The following is a 20,088-nucleotide window of genomic DNA, read 5'->3' on the forward strand; positions in this document are numbered from 1 at the left end:
GGATGCTTCCACCAGGAGACACAATGATTCCATTGAACTGGAAGTTAAAGACTGCTACCCAGCCATTTTGGGCTCCTTAACCCTCTGAATCAACAGGCAAATAAGGGAGTTACTGTGTTGACTGGGGTGGTTGATCTTGCCTACCAAGAGGAAGTTGGATTGCTACTCCACAAGGGAGGTAAGGAAAAATATGTCTCAAGTACAGGGGAACCTTTCCAGTATCTCTTAGTATTAACAGGCCCTGTGATTAAAGTGAATGGAAAACGACAACACTACTCAGGCAGGACGACTGATGGGCCACATTCTTCAAGAATGAATATTTGGGTCACTCCACCAAGTAAAGAACCATGACAGGCCGAGGTGCTTGCTGAGGGCAAAGGGAATATGGAATGGGTAGGGGAAGAAGGTAGTTATAAAAATGCCAACTATAACTGTGTGATCACTTTCAGAAATGAGGACTGTAGTTGTCATCAGCATTTCTTCCTTATTTTGTTGTATTTGTGTATGTGTGTATAGTAGATATCTTTGTTTTCTTCCCTTTTTTATCCCTTTATCATTGTAACATAAGATGTACTGACCTTTTATCATTGTATTTAAGTATTATTAACTTTATATCATAATATTTAAGTTATGAGATATCAAAGAGAAGAGTAAATATCAACCAAGGACTTTGCAACCTCTTCTGGGCAGAGGATTAATGTGTTTTTTGGTTATCTGCAAGATATTTCTATGATATTAGGTGGAAGTATGACCTTGTTATTGTCTTTATTCGGAGATTAAGTATGGCTTAAGGAGATGCATATACATGCCAGGATGTCACAGGGTAGATTTATGATGGCTAATTTTATGTATCAGTTTGGCTGCGCACAATGCGGTCAAACATCATTCTGGATATTTCTGTGAAGATGTTTTTTAGATGAGATTAACATTTAAATCAGTGAACTTTGAGTAGAGCAGATTACCCGCCATAATGTGGGTGGGCCTCCTCGAATTAGTTAAAGGTCTCAACAGAACAAAGACTGACCTCTCCCAAAGCAAGAAGGAACTCTGCCAGCAGAGAGATTTCAGATTTGAACTGCAGTTGTTCCCTGGGTGTTCAACCTGCTGGCCTGGCCTGCCGATTTTGGATTTAACAAGCCTCCACAATCTCATGAGCTGATTGCTTAAAATCTCTCTCTCTCACAACCTTATGAGCCAATTCCTTAAAATCTCTCTTAATCCCCCCCCACACACACATACACACACATCTTATTGGTTCGGTTTCTCTGGAGAACACTAACTAATACACTAGTCTAAGTATTTTACATATATTGTCTCATTTAATCCTCATGAGAACCCTGTGAGGGAGGTATCCTTATCATTCCCAGTAAACCGATTTTTCAAGTGAGGCACCAAGAGCTGAAATAACTTGTGAAATGTCAGAGTTCCTGAGAGATAGAAGCAGAATTTAAATTCCAAAGTCCTCAGCTTTTAACTGTTCAACTACTAGATTCTACCATTTTCCAACTCTATATCTTCTGCTCTGTATCCTGATTCCATGTCCTAATTATTGTGAATTCACAGGAATTCTGGGTATAAATGAATTTTTTCTAGTCAAGCTTATAGTTTTGAATCTCTTGATATTGGGTCCAAAAGGAAACTAATGGAGCAAGGTGATTTTCTCACAGGATATAGGGAATTATGGCTAATATTTCAGAAGTGAAATAAATCCCCCATCAAGAAAACAAAAAACAAAGCAGCAAGACCAAGCTGTGAGCCTCTTAGCTCTCCTTCTCTAGGCAGAACACCCACAGGCATGCTTAGAAACCACGTTTGTTGGAAGGAAACATAAATCATTCATATCTGACTGTGTTTAGAATACACTGAGCTGTAAATCTAACCTAAAGACTTACAACAGTGAGTTTTTTTCACCTATTTTTGAAGAAGTTCCCTTTAACAAAATTCCTTAAAGCATATATTCTAAAATCAATACATTGTTCTTATAAAGAAATTATACTTAAGTTTAAATTTCTGTAAGTTATCTCATTGTGAGGAAGTTCTGGAATTTATTAAACTAGTATATCCTTGCTGGACTCAGAAAGCTGAACCATGGGAGAGAAATTCCTTGTATATGCTACCTAGCTCTTGTGTCTGATCCAACCTCCCTTTTTTCCCAGGGTCATGTGGGACTAGGCTTTTTAGAGTTGGAGTGTTTTTGTCATTTGCAGGACTGTTGCTTCTGAAGATGTCCATCAAGTTCTCCCAGGTGGAAAGTAAGTGCCTGAACTCTGCTCGGAGGGATGTAACCACAAGGATGTGATGTTGGAGTCTGGTTTTGCCAGTTTAGAGTATTTCCCCTGATTGTTTATAATCTGCCTGCTGGAAGTATTTTCCTTCTGGAGGAAATCTCTGGAGAGCCTTTGAAGAACTGATCTGACATTTGTATAACTGGAAAGAAATAACTGCGTTTTGTTTTTACTGAGGCTTCATTTTCTTGACACCTAAGGTGATCTTATCTTCCTCTGGCCTTTCTCTTCCTCTTCCTGGATTGACATCACCACCACAGACCCAAGTCCCACACCTTTTTCTATATATAGCACTTTATATCGCTAAGCCAGATGTGATTTCCTCATTGGAGAAAAGGAGATAGCCCTGAATGGTAGAGAAAGCAGTGAGTAAACCAGCTCCAGAAAGAGAGATGCCATTGCAGGTAAAAGTTCAGCTGCTATGAAGAATCAGAACTTTAAGCTGAATCTAATGTTGAATTCCTAATTCCCAGTACTTTAGAAAGTGACTGTATTTGAAGATGGGGCCTTTAAGGAGGTAATTAAGTTAAAATGAGGCTGATAGGATAGGCCCTAATCCAATCTAACTAGTGTCCTTATAAGAGGAGATTAGGACATATAGAGAGACATACCATGGATGGGTGTGTAGGAGAAAAGGCCATATGAGGACACAGTGAGAAGGTAGCCATCTGCAACCCAAGAAGATACCTCAGGAGAAACCAGAGCTGCCAACTTGTTGATCTTGGCCCTCCATCCTCCAGAACTGTGAGAAAATTAATTTCCGTTGTTTAAGCCACCCAGTCTGTTGTATTCTGTTTATGGCAGTCCTATTAAACTAATACAGGAGTATTAGCCCTTTATCTGTGATAAAGATATTTATTTGTAAGTTGTCTTTTGATTTTATGTGTTTTTAATTATAGTCAAATCTTTGAATATTTCAAAATTTTCAATATTTTCTTTTTTTTTTTTTTTGCGGTACACGGGCTTCTCACTGTTGTGGCCTCTCCCGTTGCGGAGCACAGGCTCCAGGCATGCAGGCTCAGTGGCCATGGCTCACGGGCCCAGCCGCTCCGCGGCATGTGGGATCTTCCCGGACTGGGGCACGAACCCGTGTCCCCTGCATCGGCAGGCGGACTCTCAACCACTGCACCACCAGGGAAGCCCCTCAATATTTTCTTTTACTGCATTTATTTTCTGAGTCATAATGAGAAAGTTCTTCCTTACCCGGAGGTTAAACTGGAATTCATCAATGCTTTCTTCTAGGACCTATATTGTTTCATATTTTTATGTTTACCTCCCTGATCTATTTAGAGTTTATTCTTGTGACAGGATGTGAGGTATGGATATAATTTTTTTTTCCAAATGGCAAACTGCTTGTCCCAGCTATGTATTTATATTTTAACTTTTTATTTTGAGATCATTGTAGATTTATATGTAGTTGTAAGAAATAATATAGAGAGATCCCACATAAACGTCACCCAGTTTCCCTCAATGTTAACTTCTTGTAAAAAAAAAAAAAATCATGACCAGGATATTTATATTGATATAATACACAGTACTTCTTCACATTTTGCCAGTTTTACATGCACTCATTTGTATCTGTGTTTCTGTGTATATTTGGTTCTATGCAATTTTATCACATATGTAGAGTCATGCTATTATAGACACTATATTGAGTAAAAGAGGCCAGACACAAAAGAACCTACTGTATGATTCCACTTATACAAAGTTCAAAAACCAGACAAAACAGGGCTTCCCTGGTGGCGCAGTGGTTGAGAGTCCGCCTGCCGATGCAGGGGACACGGGTTCGTGCCCCGGTCCAGGAGGATCCCACATGCCGCGGAGCAGCTGGGCCCGTGAGCCACGGCCGCTGAGCCAGCGCATCTGGAGCCTGTGCTCCGCAATGGGAGAGGCCACAACAGTGAGAGGCCCACATACCGCAAAAAAAAAAAACCCAGACAAAACGAATCTACTGTGATAGACATCAAAATAATGTTAACTTTGAGGTATACTGATTGGGAAGAGACATGAAGGGAGCCTTCTGGGATGTTGAAAAGTTTCTTTATCTTTATCAAATGGTGGTTGTATGGGCTTATAAAATAAATCACCAGGCTAGGATTTTAAGGTCTGGGCTCTATATTGTGCAAAAGTCTTATTAAAAAGAAAGGAAAAGAAATCATTCCTGGGACTACCCTGGTGGTCCAGTGGTTAAGAATCCTCCTTCCAATGCAGGGTACGCAGGTTCGATCCCTGGTTGGGGATCCCTGGTCAATCCCACATGCGGTGGGGCAACTAAGCCTGTGTGCCACAACTACTAAGCCCGCCTGCCACAACTAGAGACCCCGCACACTACTACTGAGCCCACACGCTCTGGAGCCCACGCACCACAACTAGAGCGCCTGCGCACCACAACTACAGAGCGCCACAACTAGAGAGAAGACTGCGCGCTGCAACGAAGAGCCCACGAACCACAACAAAAGATCCCGCGAGCCACAACTAAGACTTGAAACAACCAAAAATGTAACCATTTTTTAAATTAAAAAAGAAAGAAATCATTCATGTTCAATAAATGGCAGATCTATGTTTTGAATCCACATTTCTTTAACTACAAAACCAGTTCTCTTTCAATTCTGACTTTTATCCAGAAGCCCAGATTTTATTACATTGAGTGAAACCTGAGCATGCATAATTTATTTAAACAATTTCCACTAGAAATTGGTAGATTTAAAAGACTGACGATGCCCTATATTAGTAGATTAGACACTCTCATACTGTGTTGTATATTGGTGAAAGTTTAAGCAGGGCAATTAATAAAGATGTATAAGCAGGTTTTAACTACGAAAGCCTCATTGTCAATATTTCTGAGACTGTCAAAAAGATATAATTACACATGTGCACAAAAAGGAGTGTGCAGTAAAACACTGTAAAATAATGAGGAAAAGCTGGAAAGAACTTAAATATCCTACAATAGGGAAACAGTTTAAAAAGTTATAGTATATCCAAACAGCATACTCAAAAAATTATGACACAGTTTGTCATTTGATGACATGAAAAGCTGTTCACTATATTAGGTTAGATGAAGAAGATAGATGACAAAACAGTATTACAGTATAATTCTGTTTTGAATTTCAAAATCCTATATGGCTATATCCATGTGTTAATTCACAGAGGAATAGGTGAGATGATTTGGAACAAATAAGCTGTTTCTAGATGAGCTTTACTTTAAGCTTTTCTGTATTCTTCAAATTTCTGAATTAAGAATCTAATTTTATAATCAGAAAAAAATAATAGAGCTAATCCCTCCCTCTTTGAGAACAAAAGAAATGATAGGAGATATGAATATAATACATGGAGTGTATTGTTGTATTTGTTTGAATTCTGTCTTAAGAGGCCTGAACTTTCTTCATAGACATGAAGCCTTTCAAATTAGTGACTCAAATACTACCTTAAAGGTCCTAAATCTTGACTCCCAAGATTTTATACACAATGAATTCCTCTTACTGGTTGCCCCTCAACTAGGCTCAGATTTGCTGGCCGACCTCTCCACTAGCCTTAGAAACTAACAAGGAAACCACATTTGCCTTGGAAATAAATTAATTAATTAATAATAAAACCTGCACATAGGAGAAGAAATGGGATTTAGGCCTGATGTGGTTAATTCAGACCATTCCGTTTATCATCAGGCAGAAAAGGAAGTTGAAAAAGTAACCTGAAGTATTAGGAGGATGACACTTTTGAAACAACACAGCAGAGATGCCCATTTCCATCTCCAGGAATCATACCAATCCTTCAAATAGCTAAGCACCCTAGAGAGTCACATTCCCCAATGAGTCATACTGATGAAAGTTAAGATGACTCCAGAATGCAGATTCTGAATTGGAAAATGGAAAAGAGATATTGTAATCAGGGAGACCCTGTTTATTAGTTAAATAAATGTACATTGGTCCTATATCACACCTATATTGAACAAATTCTTCTGAGTGGGGTGAGTCACCTATACACACTCAGCAGAAGTCAATGCCACATTCTTGAGTCTACATACCCCTGAAATGACAGGAACCCATGTTCCCCTTAAGGTCCTGGAAGGGAATGTAAAGTTGGTGAAGATGTGGGAGTTGGACAGGAAGAAGAAGGAGTTGCTCGGGAAAGTTATTGGTTAAATAAATTATAAAATAACCATGTAATAGAACACTTAGATACACAAATGCAAAGTTGTAGAAAATTTAGGATATGGAATATTTTCAAGGTATAACATCAGTAGAGAAATCACTTAACAAAGCAGGTTGACCAATACAATTGTATCAGTATAGGGTGATAGAAAATGTCTAGAAGTTTAAACAGCAGTTTCAGTTATCTATTGCTATGTAACCACCCCCAAAAGTTTGTGGCTTAAAACAAAACCATTAATTAGCTCATCATTCCGGGGGTTGGCAATTCGGGCTTGGCTTGGCTGAGTGGTGCTTCTGCTGATCTCACTCATGTGACAGCAGCCAGCTGGTGGCTTGGTGGGGGCTGGATGGACCAAATGGTCTCAATGAAACATCTGGCAGTTGTTGTTGTTAGCTTGGCCTCTGTCTCCAAGTGATCTTTTGTCTTCAAGCAAGCTAGTCTTAGCCTTTAGTACCTGGTGGTCTCAAGGCAGGAAGAGGGAAAGAGCAAAAGCTGCAAGACCTCCTAAGGCTTTATCTTGAAAGTCTCACTTCCACCACATTTTATTAGTCAAAGTACATCACAAGGCCCTGCCTAATTGTAACCTAACCATTTCAGGAGAAGGAGAGCAAATACTTCCCTTTTCTGAAAAACTAAAAGAGAATAACAACAACAAAATCCCTGACCTTGAGCTTGGTTTTCAGATATGCTCTGTAACGTTTTCCTTTCCCCAGGGCTTTTCTTTCAGAGAGCTGCACTGCAGGGGAAGGGTGAAGAGAAGGGGAGTAAGGACTCATGAGACACCAGACCTTTCTTAGAGCATGAACTGGCTAAACTGGAAGAAATTCTTCAACACCACCCAAGCTCAGTCATCTACCACACACATACTCAGATGGAAGTAAAGGGGAGATGGGAGTACTACTAACCTTTCTTTAGTATCAAAGGGAAAGGCCAGGGTCACTGATAACCAGAGCTGAAACTTTCTCTAAGTTCACAGCAAGTTTCCTGGGGAGACAGCTTTGGAAATGATGTGGTTCTGAAACATGGAACTTGACGTCAGCTCCCAAAAGAGATCCTCTGAGGAAGGAATCCTACTCCTAGGCTCTCTACAGGTCTTCCTAGGACTCTGCCTAAGGGACACTCCCAGCCCCAAAACTCATTCCAAAAACAGGTTTGTGCTTTCTTGCTTGTATATAACATTTATCCCACCACTCAAATATCTGACTCCCCTTTTTGTGACTATTTCTCTGCAGCTGGTGTCCTGGCTATAAAGTGGGAGAAAAGAGAAAGCAGTGATAAAAGGATACAGATACTAAGAAACAATAGAACCTAAAATTGGCCCCTAGGCAGGCAACACTCACTCCACTGATATCCACTTTTGCGTTAAGCACTGGAGTCTGAGCACTGGAGGTGGAGGTGCTGACAAAAGCAGCTCAGGCCGTGCTTCAGTGCAACTCTGGTTAATACTGGCATCGTCGTCTTGACAGGCACAGATACACTCTCAGGGAGATATTCAACAGACCGCCTCAGTCCCGACGTTAAACCAGAACTGCAGAAATGAAGCTCTACCCCGTGATACAACCAAACTCCCACCCGGTCACAAAATTAAAAGCCTCTTCCACCATACTAGGTAACAACAGCATCGTCTTCTGAAGGGCGGTCTCAAGCCCCACAGTGTCCCCTACCTCAACATCACAGCCGATCACGGTCACCGAAAGGGTCCCGCATCTTGCACCAGACACGGCCTCATCACCGCACACACACCCCGCCTTGTTACTGCCACAAACGCTCACACACTCTTATACACGCCTACACAGGCCTGAGCTCCAGGCTCCACACGCCCTGTGTGCGCCAGAGGGTGGGGGCTTCCTCACCGTGAGTGCCCGCCGTGCCCAGACTCAGGTTACCACTCGGAGCGCGACGACTGAGAGGACCTCAGAAGGGAATCAGAGATGAACCAAATATCGAAGTTCTTTTCAAAAGCAGCCCAGGGGCTGTGGGAAATGTAGTTCAAGGCCGCAAAAACCCGGATGTCGAGAAGGCGCGCCTGAGACGCAGCGGCGAAGAAGGAGCCGCGGAGCCTCTTGGGAGGTAGAGCCCGCGCTGGAGTGCGCAAGCGCAGATGGCTGGCCAGTAGGCGAAGGTGAGGCTGGTGGGTCCTGCTGGCGCTGGGCAGGCTGGTGATTGTGGTACCCGGTGGGGATTGCCGAGCAGGGAGGTGGGAACCAGAACTGGGAAAAGCGAGGAAAGAAGACAGAACCTGGGCTGAGAGAAGGCCGGGGAGGAAAGCGAGGGGCGAAACAAGAACCTAGGCAGGGGAAGGAACTGGGAGCCAGGGCTGGGAACGCCGAGGCGGGTGTGAGCTCGGCCTGGCACACACAGGCGTTCTGTTTGTGTAGCTTTTTGTGCCTGGTCTTGTGTGTGTGTGTGTGTGTGTGTGTGTGTGGAACGTGTGTTACTCTGTGGAACGTTATGGAACCTATTGTTTGTGAAAGTGAGAGGGTCTCTGCGTGTGTCTAATTTTTAAATTAGGTGCGAGTAGATTTGTGTTTGAGACTGTATGCGACTTTGGAGAGGCAACAGTAAGGGGTTTGTGAGTAAAATTTTGCAGCTTTGTGTAGAATTATGTAATGGGCTCTGAGAGATTATGCATGAATTGTGTCTATGGGATTGGGATTGTGTAGTGGATGATATAACTGTGAATATGTCAAATTTTGAAGTATTTGTGCACACAAGTAATTGCACAATTCACGGTGACTAGGAATGTGTCAGGCTCGTTGTGTGACTGAGATGGAGCATTTGAGATTGAGCATTTGAGAAAGTAGATGCAAGACTAGTTAAGTACTATGTATTGTTTATATTGTCTGAATATTGTCCATTTTATATGCCTGTAGAATTTGACTCTGGCAATTAGACAAGTAGAAAAAAAATAGAGATTTTAAAAACGGAGAGGAGGAGGTAAAATTAAAATAATTTTCAGATGGAACAGTTGTATATTGTGAAACCCCATATTGACTAATGACCAGTATGTTGACATAAGTAGAACATCATTAGGAGAACACAAAAAACTTTCTCCCATAACTGCTACTCTCAGAATTTCTATTTGGGTGAATTCCTGGACAGTAAAGTTTCAATAATTTCTTCAGTCATTATGAAGATAAAAAATCTGTTGAACATTTAAACACAAGATCAGTCTCATTTAGCTGAATAAAGTATTCACTGTAGAAATCAATACTTCTATTTTTTTTTAATTTTATTTTATTTATTTTTTAAAATAAATTTATTTATTTATTTTTGGCTGCATTGGGTCTTCGTCGCTGTGTGTGGGCTTTCTCTAGTTGCGGCGAGCGGGGGCTACTCTTCGTTGCGGTGCGCGGGCTTCTCATTGTGGTGGCTTCTCTGTTGCAGAGCACGGGCTCTAGGCACATGGGCATCAGTAGCTGTGGCACGCCAGCTCAGTCGTGGCGCTAGAGCTTAGTAGCTCTGCGGCATGTGGGATCTTCCTGGACCAGGGCTCAAACCTGTGTCCCCTGCATTGGCAGGTGGATTCTTAACCACTGTGCCACCATGGAAGTCCCACTAACTTGTTTTGTTTTTTGTTTTTTTTTTACATCTTTATTGGAGTATAGTTGCTTTACAATGGTGTGTTAGTTTCTGCTTTATAACAAAGTGAATCAGTTGTACATATACATATGTTCCCATATCTCTTCCCTCTTGCGTCTCCCTCCCTCCCACACTAACTTGTTTTAAAAGCAAAAACTCTCCCTCCTGTTGGAAGTCTGCTGCGCTAAAGAAAACATGATCAGTTTCTTCTCTAATTCCTCAACCTCTATTTTGTCCCCTCTTTACTCCCTCTAGATTGATAGTCTGCAGCTGGAATGGATTGGGAGCTGGAAAAGAAAAGTCAGGGACAAGAAGAGGCTAACATGACTGGTACCGTTATAATTTAGTGTAAGTCATATTTACCTTCTGAGAGGCCCCACTACTGGGAACTTCCAAATACAGTTCCCTTTTCATGGGCATGGCCACTTCTCTAGATGCCTCCTCTTGGCATGCAGTGGCCCACCTACTCTGGTAGGTCTTGTTCTCTCCCATCAGTCCTCTTGGACAGGATCCAAACCAACCTAGGCATGCTCCATCCGTGGGTTCCATCTGGAGCTCAGGTGATAATTAGCCACTTTAGTCACCACCACCCTGCTCCCCCCCACCACCGCCCAAATCCTGGAAACATGTACGTTTCCCCCCCAAATTCTCTCACCACTTTGATTTATAGTGGCATCAGGGTCTGAGGAGCCCCTTGTTTATTATAAGGGAGTGAGAAGCACCTACTTTTCTTCCCCCTAGAAAACTATGTTCTAAAAATAATTTGCTCTCTTAAAGAGACATTCCCTTTTCTCAGCCTCTCGAAGTAGGAGGTAAATTAATGGTAGCAAAACGTTACAGTCAGCTACTTTACAAGACTTTATCTTAGAATGAGGGACAATTGAAAGATTGTTTTGCCTATCATCTTTGGGACATCTGCTGAGTCTGAGGCAGAAAAATTTCTAAGTTACCATCCTGTTCAAAATAATGACAACAGTTAGAGAACTCAGCTTTGCTAGAAAAGACATTAACAAATCAACAGGTTTCATATATGTGTCTGTGCGTATGTGTATATATGCATCAAAAAACTATGGAAAGTTGCCAGTGGCCATCAAAATATAAGATACAAAAGACAGCATGATGTATAAAAAAATTTTTGATGGGACTCAAAAATTAAAGACTTAAATAAAAGGACCAGGGACACATGATAAATTGTCAAAACTCCCTAACATTTCATGGAGTTTCATTAAAATTTCAGTAAAATTTTTAAACTTTCTGAAGTTCTTAGGAGAAAATGAACAAGACAAAAATTGTTAAAGAAAAATAATGAAGGGGGAAGTAAGCCTACCTGATACTAAAACATGTTTGTTTGTTTGCGGTATGCGGACCTCTCACTGTTTTGGCCTGTCCTGTTGCGGAGCACAGGCTCCAGACGTGTAGGCTCAGCGGCCATGGTTCACGGGCCCAGCCACTCCACGGCATGTGGGATCTTCCCAGACCAGGGCATGAACCCGTGTCCCCTGCATTGGCAGGCGGATTCTCAACCACTGCGCCACCAGGGAAGCCCCTAAAATATGTTTTAAAACTGTAATAACTGCAGAGTAATCCTGGCAATTAAGTGAACAGATCAGTGGAACTAAATACAAAGTCCAGATACACTCAAATATATAAAGGAAATAAAGTGTATGATAAAGAAAAACTATAAAAAATATTTTAAGTAATTATAGAATTAATTTCCTTCCTTTAAAAAAGATCTAATATCAATCCAGAAAATAAAAATAAGTTAATAGAAAAGTGAAAAAATTGAGACCTTTCACAGACAAGAAACTAAAGATGGATGGCGGTGGTGGCTGCCGTGGGGAATTTGCTGCCTGGCATGGCCTGGCTTTTATTTAAAAGACAAAAATTAAGGTGCTTTTTAAACATTGTGAATAGAAGCTTATCTTCTCTCATAATAAGAAAAATAAGAACTAGAATCACAGTGTATATACCTTGGTAAGCATCAGGAAGTTTGTATCCGTGGTACTCATGAGGGTGTGGGGTGACAAGAATTTTCACGTATTGCTGGTCATGATGTAAATGGTAGAGCCTTAATGGAGAACAGCTTGGAAGTAGTTAATAATAATAGGCAGGTTAGGAGAGAAAAGATAGTTCTAGAGAGGTGGGGGCTTGCCCAAAATCTAACCCATTACCCCAGGAGCCTGTATCTCTGGCTTTGGGGATAAAATTTTTGTCTAGCTTATTCTTCCCCCATATTGGTGTGGAATATATAGAGTGAACAAGCACCAAAGCAAAGGAAATGGAGTCAATCTTGAGTCGTAAGTCATAAGAGAGCTTAAAAGCATGTGTAGTGGCATGTGGCTTCTTTTCATCTTGCTTTTGCCTTCTTAGGAACCGCCCCTTTTCTAAAGAGGAGCCCAAAGGAAGACTGGTCATCTCTTGCAGATCTCAAAACCATGGCTCAGGTGAGATGATGGTTCCTTTCTCCTTTCTGAAATAGTTTTTTGTTGTTGTTTTTAAGAATATTTGAGCATTTCCCTTTCTTTTTCTAAAATCCTCCTGTTTATCTTCCCCTTCATGAAAGCAGTCCCCACTTGTTCCCATATTGGTCAGATAAGCTTTTACCTTCCACGAGTGCTCCTTCTAATTTTAAGCAGTGTTCACACATTAAGTGGGTATAATCATTCAACATCTTTTCTCAGTGTTCTTCCAGAAGCAGTGCTAGAACAAAAATGCATTTCCTCAAATTAAATGAGAATATATTACTTCATGAACCTGTCTTGCAAAGATAAAAACAGGGGCTTCCCTGGTGGTGCAGTCGTTGGGGGTCCGCCTGCCAATGCAGGGGACGCGGGTTCGTGCCCTGGTCCGGGAGGATCCCACATGGCTCGGAATGGCTGGGACCGTGGGCCATGGCCACTGGGCCTGCGCGTCCGGAGCCTGTGCTCTGCAACGGGAGGGGTCGTGGCGGTGGGAGGCCCGCGTACCGCAAAAAAAAAAAAAGATAAAAACAGTCAAGATGGAGATGGAATTGATAGATTGCTATTAGTTAAGTGGCAAGAAGTCCTGTCTTGAGGCTTTGAGACTAGAGCTATGCTTTGGCAGATTATGCAAAAACCAAGAATCCTGTATTTCTCCTCTCGGATCCTTGAGTTCTGCTCATAGCTGCTAATAATTCCTAAAAATCTGTGGTATGTGTTATAGATTTATTCCTATTTTTCAGTTTCTTCTAATTTTATGTTCACATGCAAGGAAGTAAATGAATATACTTAGATCACCATACTGAACTAAAAGTGTAACTCATGAAATAGTCTGCTCTTGATTTCAAAGACATTATTCTGGTTCTTTCTTTCAGAAAATTCATCTTTATGCCTGGACCTCTTTTTTTTTTTTTTTTAATTTTTATTGGAGTATAGTTGATTTACAATGTTGTGTTAGTTTCAGGTGTACAGCAAAGTGAATCAGTTATACATATATATGTCCACTCTTTTTTTAGATTCTTTTCCCATATAGGCCATTACAGAGTACTGAGTAGAGTTCCCTGTTCTATACAGTAGGTTCTTTTTTTTTTTTTTTTTTTTTTTTTTTTTTGCGGTACGCAGGCCTCTCACTGTTGTGGCCTCTCCCGTTGCGGAGCACAGGCTCCGGACGCACAGGCTCAGCAACCATGGCTCACAGGCCCAGCCGCTCCGCGGCATGTGGGATCCTTCCGGACCGGGGCATGAACCCGTGTCCCCTGCATCGGCAGGCGGACTCTCAACAAGTGCGCCACCAGGGAAGCCCCAGTAGGTTCTTATTAGTTATTTTATGTATAGTAGTGTGTATATGTCAGTCCTAATCTCCCAATTTATCCCTCCCCGCTTTATCCCCTGGTAACCATAAGTTTATTTTCTGTATCTGTGACTCTATTTCTGTTTTATAAATAAGTTCATTTGTACCCTTTTTTTTAGGTTCCACATATAAGCGATATCATATGATACTTGTCTTTCTGTGTCTGACTTCTCTCAGTGTGACAATCTTTAGGTTCATCCATGTTGCTGCAAATGGCATTATTTTGTTCTTTTTTATGGCAGAGTAATATTCCATTGTATATATTGGACCTCTTAAATACTGGTGTTCTCCAGATTCTGTATTGGTTCTCTTCACTGTATAGTCTCCTGTTCTTATTCACAATCTACCACTGTTATAATGATGCTCAAATAATTTTAATGCTAAATCTCTGTTGTGGGTGTCAAAACTGTATCCAACCTCCAACTAGATACCACCTCCTGTGTCTTCCACAGATACTTCAGGCACATGCCCAAGATTTACCTCATGATCTCCTACCATTTTAGTCTTCTTTTTCTTCCCCTCAACCTGCTTATGGGCTCAGCCCCTACCCACCTGCTAACACAGCTAACTTGAGTTAAGTGTCTCTTTTCCACTGCACGACCATTTAGTGGTGAATCTTATTCCTTATATTTCAGTTCCCTTTATCTCCACTGATATCATCATGGGTGTCGCTCTCATACTGGTAACTTATCTTCCCGTTTAACATCTTTGCTCCTTTTCCCATCCTCCAAGTGCTCACCCCAGTGCTCCCTTATGGATGTTTGTGTTGCTTACACTTTTCTGTTTAACTCTGTGTGTGTGTGTGTGTGTGTGTGTGTGTGTGTGTGTGTTTTAAAATATACATGAAATAGGGCTTCCCTGGTGGCGCAGTGGTTGAGAGTCCACCTGCCAATGCAGGGGACACGAGTTCGTGCCCCAGTCTGGGAAGATCCCACATGCCACAGAGCAGCTGGGCCCGTGAGCCATGGCCACTGAGCCTGCGCGTCCGGAGCCTATGCTCCGCAACAGGAGAGGCCACAGCAGTGAGAGGCCCGCATACTGAGAAAAAAAAAAAATTGTGAGAGCTAAAATATACATGACATAAAATTTTATCATTTTAACCATCATTAAGTATATAATGCAGTTCCATTAAGTACATTCACAATGTTGTATAGCCATCACCAGTATCTATTTCCAGAACTTTTTCACATCCCAAACAGAAACTCTGTACCAATGACATTAAACAATTAACTCTTATCTTACAGTTTTCATAGAATTAGACCCGAAGCACATTTGAAGAATGTTTAAGACAATCTATTAGGGGAGAGGAAAATATTAAAATATGCATTAATAGTTTAATTCAAGAATAGTAATCAATAATGATAATATAGTTTTCTAATTCATGAATATGAGGCACATCTCCTTTTATTTAGATCTTTAAATTCTCTGAGTAATGTTTTTTTGTTATCAGTGTACCAATCTTGCAAATGTTTGTTATATTAATACCTAGGTTTTATGCTATTGTAAATACTATTCATTTTTATTTCAAATTCCCATTGTTCATTGCTAGTATATGAAAATGCAATTGATTTTTTTATATTAACCTGCATTCTCAACTTATTCTAGTAATTTTTTGGTAGATTCTTTAGGATTTTCTACATACATAATCATGTCATATGTGAATAGTTACTGTTTTCCTTCTTGCTTTCCAATATGTATTCCTTTTATTTCTGTCTTGCTTTATTTACTACATTGTCTAGAACCTTCAGTGCAATGTTGAATATAAGCGGTGAGAACAAACATTTATGCTTTATTCCTGACTGAGGGGAAAAGCATTTAGTCTTTGACAAAGTGTAACATTAGTGACAATTTTTACTTAGATGCTCTTTATCAGATTTATCAGGTTGAAGAAGTTCTAGTTTGCGGATCATTCTTATCACAAATGGCTGTTGAATTTTGTCAAAAGATTTTTTGTGTCTGTTGGTTTTTCTGCATTATATGGTTTTTGCCCTTTTTAAATTAACATGGTGAGTTATATTGATTGATTTTGAAGTGCTAAACCAGCTTATCCCTAGGATAAACCCCACTTGGTCATGATAGATTCTTTTTTCATATATTGCTTGATGAATTTACAAGTTTTTCTTGCAATATCTTTGTCTAGTTTCGGTATCAAGGTAATGCTGTCTTACAGAATGAGTTGGGAATTATTATCTTATTTTCGGAAAGAATTTGTGTAGAGCTGCTATTATTTCTTCCTTCAATGTTTGTTAGAATTCACCAGTGAAGCCATCTGAGCCTGGAGATTTCTTTGTGGGAAGGTGTTTAACTAGCATTTCAATTTCCTTAATACAATTATGGCTATTCATGTTATCAATTTTTTTTCTCTTCAGTGAGCTTTTATAATTTGTGTCTTTCAAGGAATTGTCCATTTCATCCAAGTTATAAAATTTATTGTCACAAAGTTGTTCAAAAATCTACTCTTTTTATCCTCTTGATGTTTGTACAGTTTGTAGCAATGCCATTGATTCATTCCTGTTATTGGTAATTTGTGACTCACCTTTTTCCTTGGTCAGTTGGCTAGAGGTTTATCAATTTCTCTGATTTTTCAAAGTACCAACTTTTGGTTTCATTGATTTCCTCCATTATTTTTCTGTTTCCTGTTTCTTCATTTCTGCTCTTATATTTTTATTTCCTTTCCTTTTCATTACTTTGGGTTTAATTAACTCTTCTTATTTTGTATATGGGAGCTTATATCATTGATATGAGACTTATTTTTTCCAGTAGAACATTTAATGCTATAAATTTCCCTCTAACAAATTTAGACATGTTGTATTTTCATTTTCATTCAGTTGAAAATATTTTCTAATTTCTCTCACGATTTCCTTTTTGACCCATTGGTTGTTTAGAGGAAGTGTGTTTAATTTTCAAATATTTGGGGATTTTCCAGATTGCTTTCTGTCATTGATTTCTAGTTTAATTTTGTTACAATCAGGGAACATGCTGTATATGATTTCATTCTTCTTAAATTTATGGAGACTTTTTTTTGTACCATCTGATGGATGTTCTGTGTGCCCTTGTAGAGGATGTATATTCTAGTGTTATTGGATGGAGTATTCTCTAAATAATCAGGTCAAATTGGTTGATTAGTATGGTAAAGTCTTCTGTATCCTTATTGATCTTTCAGTCTATTTGTTATAGCAGTGACAGAGAAGACAGTCAAAATCTTACATTATAATTGTGGATTTGTCTATTTTTCCTTTTCAGTTCTATCAGTTTTTACTTAATATATTTTGAGGTTCTGTTTTTAGGTGTATTCATATTTAGGATTGTTATATCTTCTCATGAATTGACCCCCTCTATCATTATAAAATACCTTACTTGGGACTTCCTTGACGGTCCGGTGGCTAAGACTCCACGCTTCCAGTGCAGGAGACATGGGTTTGATCCCTGATTGGGGAACTAAGATTCCCACACCCTGCACAGTGCGGCCAAAAATAAATAAGTAAATATAAATAAAATAAAATGCCTTGTGTAATCCCTGATAATATTCTTTGTTCTGAAATCTATTTTGTTTGATACTATTGTAACCATTCTGGCGTTCTTATGATTAGTGTTTATTTTTATTTTTTTGTTGGCTGTGTTGGGTCTTTGTTGCTGCGTGTGGGCTTTCTCTAGTCGCGGCCAGCAGGGGCTACTCTTCATTGCAGTGTGCGGGCTTCTCATTGCAGTGGCTTTGCTTGTTGCAGAGCACAGGCTTTAAGTGTGCATGCTTCAGTAGTTGCAGAACATGGGCTCACTAGTTGCGGCACACAGGCTCTAGAGCTCAGGCTCAATAGTTGGGGCACACGGGCTTAGTTGCTCCATGACATGTGGGATCTTCCCAGACCAGGGATTGAACCTGTGTCCCCTGCATTGGCAGGCAGATGGATTCTAAACCACTGTGCCACCAGAGAAGTCCCTATTTTTAATTTTTAATTTTAATTAATGTAAAATGAATTAATTTTAATTAATTAATTTCAAAAAAAATGTCTTAAATGTCTTTTAATCTAGAGCATCTCCCTCCGTTTCTTTCTTGTTTTTTTTTTAGTTGCAGTGTAGTTGATTTTACAACATTACATACATTTCAGGTGTACAACGTGGTGATTCACAGTTTTAAAAGGTTAAACTCCATTTATAGTTATTACAAGTATTGGCTATATTCTGTGTGCTATACAATATATCCTTATAGCTTATTTATTTTATACCTAGTAGTTTGTACCTCTTAATCCCCTACCCCTAGCTTGTTCCTCCCTCCTTCCATCTCCCCACTGGTATCCACTAGTTCGTTTTCTATGTCTGTGAGTCTTGTTTCTGTTTTGTTGTATACATTCATTTTATTTTTTAGATTCTACGTATACATGATAAAGTACAGTGTTTGTCTTTCTCAGTCTGACTTGCTTCACTGAACATAATACTCTCCAAGTCCATCCATATTGTTGCAAATGGAAAAATTTCATTCTTTTTTATGGCTGAGTAATATTCCTCTGTGTGTGTGTGTGTGTGTGTGTGTGTGTGTGTGTGTGTGTGTACACACCACATCTTCCTTATCCATTCATCTGTTGATGGGCACCTAGGTTGCTTCCATATCTTGGTTATTTTAAGTAATGTTGCTGTGAACATTGGGGTGCATGTATCTTTTCAAATTACCATTTTTATTTTTTTCAGATACATACTGAGGAGTGGAATTGCTGGGTCATGTGGTAGTTCTATTGATAGTTTTAGTTTTTGTTTTTCCTAGTGGCTGCACCAATTTACATTCCCACCAATGTAAAGGTTCCCTTTTCTCCACATCCTTGTCAACATTTGTTGTCTGTGGTCATTTTGATGATAGCCATTCTTACAGGTGTGAGGTGATACCTCATTGTGGTTTTGATTTGCATTTCTCTGATGTTAGTGATGGTGAGTATCTTTTCATGTGCCTATTGGCCATTTCTGTGTTTTCTTTGGAAAAATGTCCATTTAATCTAATGCCCATTGTTTAATTGGTTTTGTTTTTGGTTTTTTTTTGATATTGAGTTGTATGAGCTGCTTATATTTTGGATATTAACCCCTTATTGGTCATATCATTTGCAAATATTTTCTCCCATTCTATAGGTTGCCTTTTCATTTTGTTGATGGTTTCCTTTGCTGTGCAAAAGCTTTTAAAGTTTAATTACGTCCTATTTGTTTATTTTTACTTTTGTTTCCTTTGACTTAGGAGACAGATCCAAAATAATATTTCTACAAATTATGTCAGAGTGTTTTTCTGCCTTTTTCTTCCAGGAGTTTTATGGTTTTAGTCTTACATGTAGGTCTTTAATCTATTTTGAGTTTATTTGTATATATGGTATTAGAAAATATTCTAATTTTATTCTTTTACACATCCAATTGTCCCAGCAACCCTTATTGAAGAGACTGTCTTTTCTCCATTGTATATTCTTGCCTCCTTTGTCATAGATTAATTGACCATAAGTGCATGGGTTTATTTCTAGGCTCTCTATTCTGTTCCATTGATCTGTGTGTCTGTTCTTATGCCTGTAGCATACTGTTTTGCTTACTGTGTTTTTAGTATAGTCTGAGGTCAGGGAGTGTGATACCTCCAGATCTGTTCTTCTTTCTCAAGATTCTCTTGGCTATTCGAGGTATTTGTGTTTCCGTACAGTTTTTAAATTATTTATTCTAGTTCTGTGAAAAATGTCATTGGTATTTTTTTTGTTTTCTTTTGGCTGCACCACACAGCATGTGGGATCTTAGTTCCCTGACCAGGGATCAAACCTGCACCCCCCTGCGTTGGAAGCACAGAGTCTTAACCACTGGACCACCAGAGAAGTCCCACCATTGATATTTTGATAGGGGATTGCATTGAATATGTAGATTGCCTTGGGTAGTATGGTCATTTTAACAATATTAATTCTCCCAGTCCATGAACCTGGTACAGCTTTCAACCTGTTTCTGTTATCTTCGATTTCTTTCATCAGTGTCTTAATACTTTTTCAAATACAGGTCTTTTACCTCAGGCAAGTTTATTCCTAGGTATTTCATTCTTTTTGATGTGATTGTAAGTGGAATTGTTTCCTTAATTTCTCTTTCTGGTAGTTCATTGTTAGTCTATAAAAATGCAACAGATTTCTGTATATTAATTTTATATCCTGCAACTTTACCAAATTCATTGATTAATTCTAGTAGTTTTTTGGTAGCGTCTTCAGGATTTTCTATGTATAGTTATCATGTCATCAGCAGTGACAGTTTTACTTCTTCCTTTCCA

At 39.6% G+C, this 20,088-nt stretch overlaps 2 protein-coding genes across 7 annotated transcripts in view; one reads left to right on the forward strand and one right to left on the reverse strand.

The window, feature by feature from the left end:
- Positions 1–8,487, reverse strand: part of ZNF461 (zinc finger protein 461) — a 39,920-nt gene extending 31,433 nt beyond the window's left edge. For 2 of the 3 annotated variants that reach the window (XM_067720156.1, XM_067720154.1), the window contains exon 1: positions 8,288–8,487. The gene's annotated coding sequence lies outside the window, so the exon portion shown is untranslated. The other variant, XM_067720157.1, reaches the window with a different exon arrangement.
- ZNF567 (zinc finger protein 567) overlaps positions 8,464–20,088 on the forward strand; it is a 29,897-nt gene continuing 18,272 nt past the window's right edge. For 2 of the 4 annotated variants that reach the window (XM_067720148.1, XM_067720152.1), the window contains exons 1-3: positions 8,539–8,609; positions 10,272–10,364; positions 12,387–12,460. In XM_067720148.1, coding sequence (XP_067576249.1) covers positions 12,452–12,460 — 9 coding nt within the window. In that variant the 5' untranslated portion in view covers positions 8,539–8,609; positions 10,272–10,364; positions 12,387–12,451. Of the gene's footprint in view, positions 8,632–10,271; positions 10,365–12,386; positions 12,461–20,088 lie in introns of all 4 variants that reach the window. The other 2 variants (XM_067720149.1, XM_067720150.1) reach the window with 2 other exon arrangements.

This window comes from Pseudorca crassidens, chromosome 20 (assembly GCF_039906515.1).
Source record: "Pseudorca crassidens isolate mPseCra1 chromosome 20, mPseCra1.hap1, whole genome shotgun sequence".
Lineage (NCBI taxonomy): Eukaryota > Metazoa > Chordata > Mammalia > Artiodactyla > Delphinidae > Pseudorca > Pseudorca crassidens.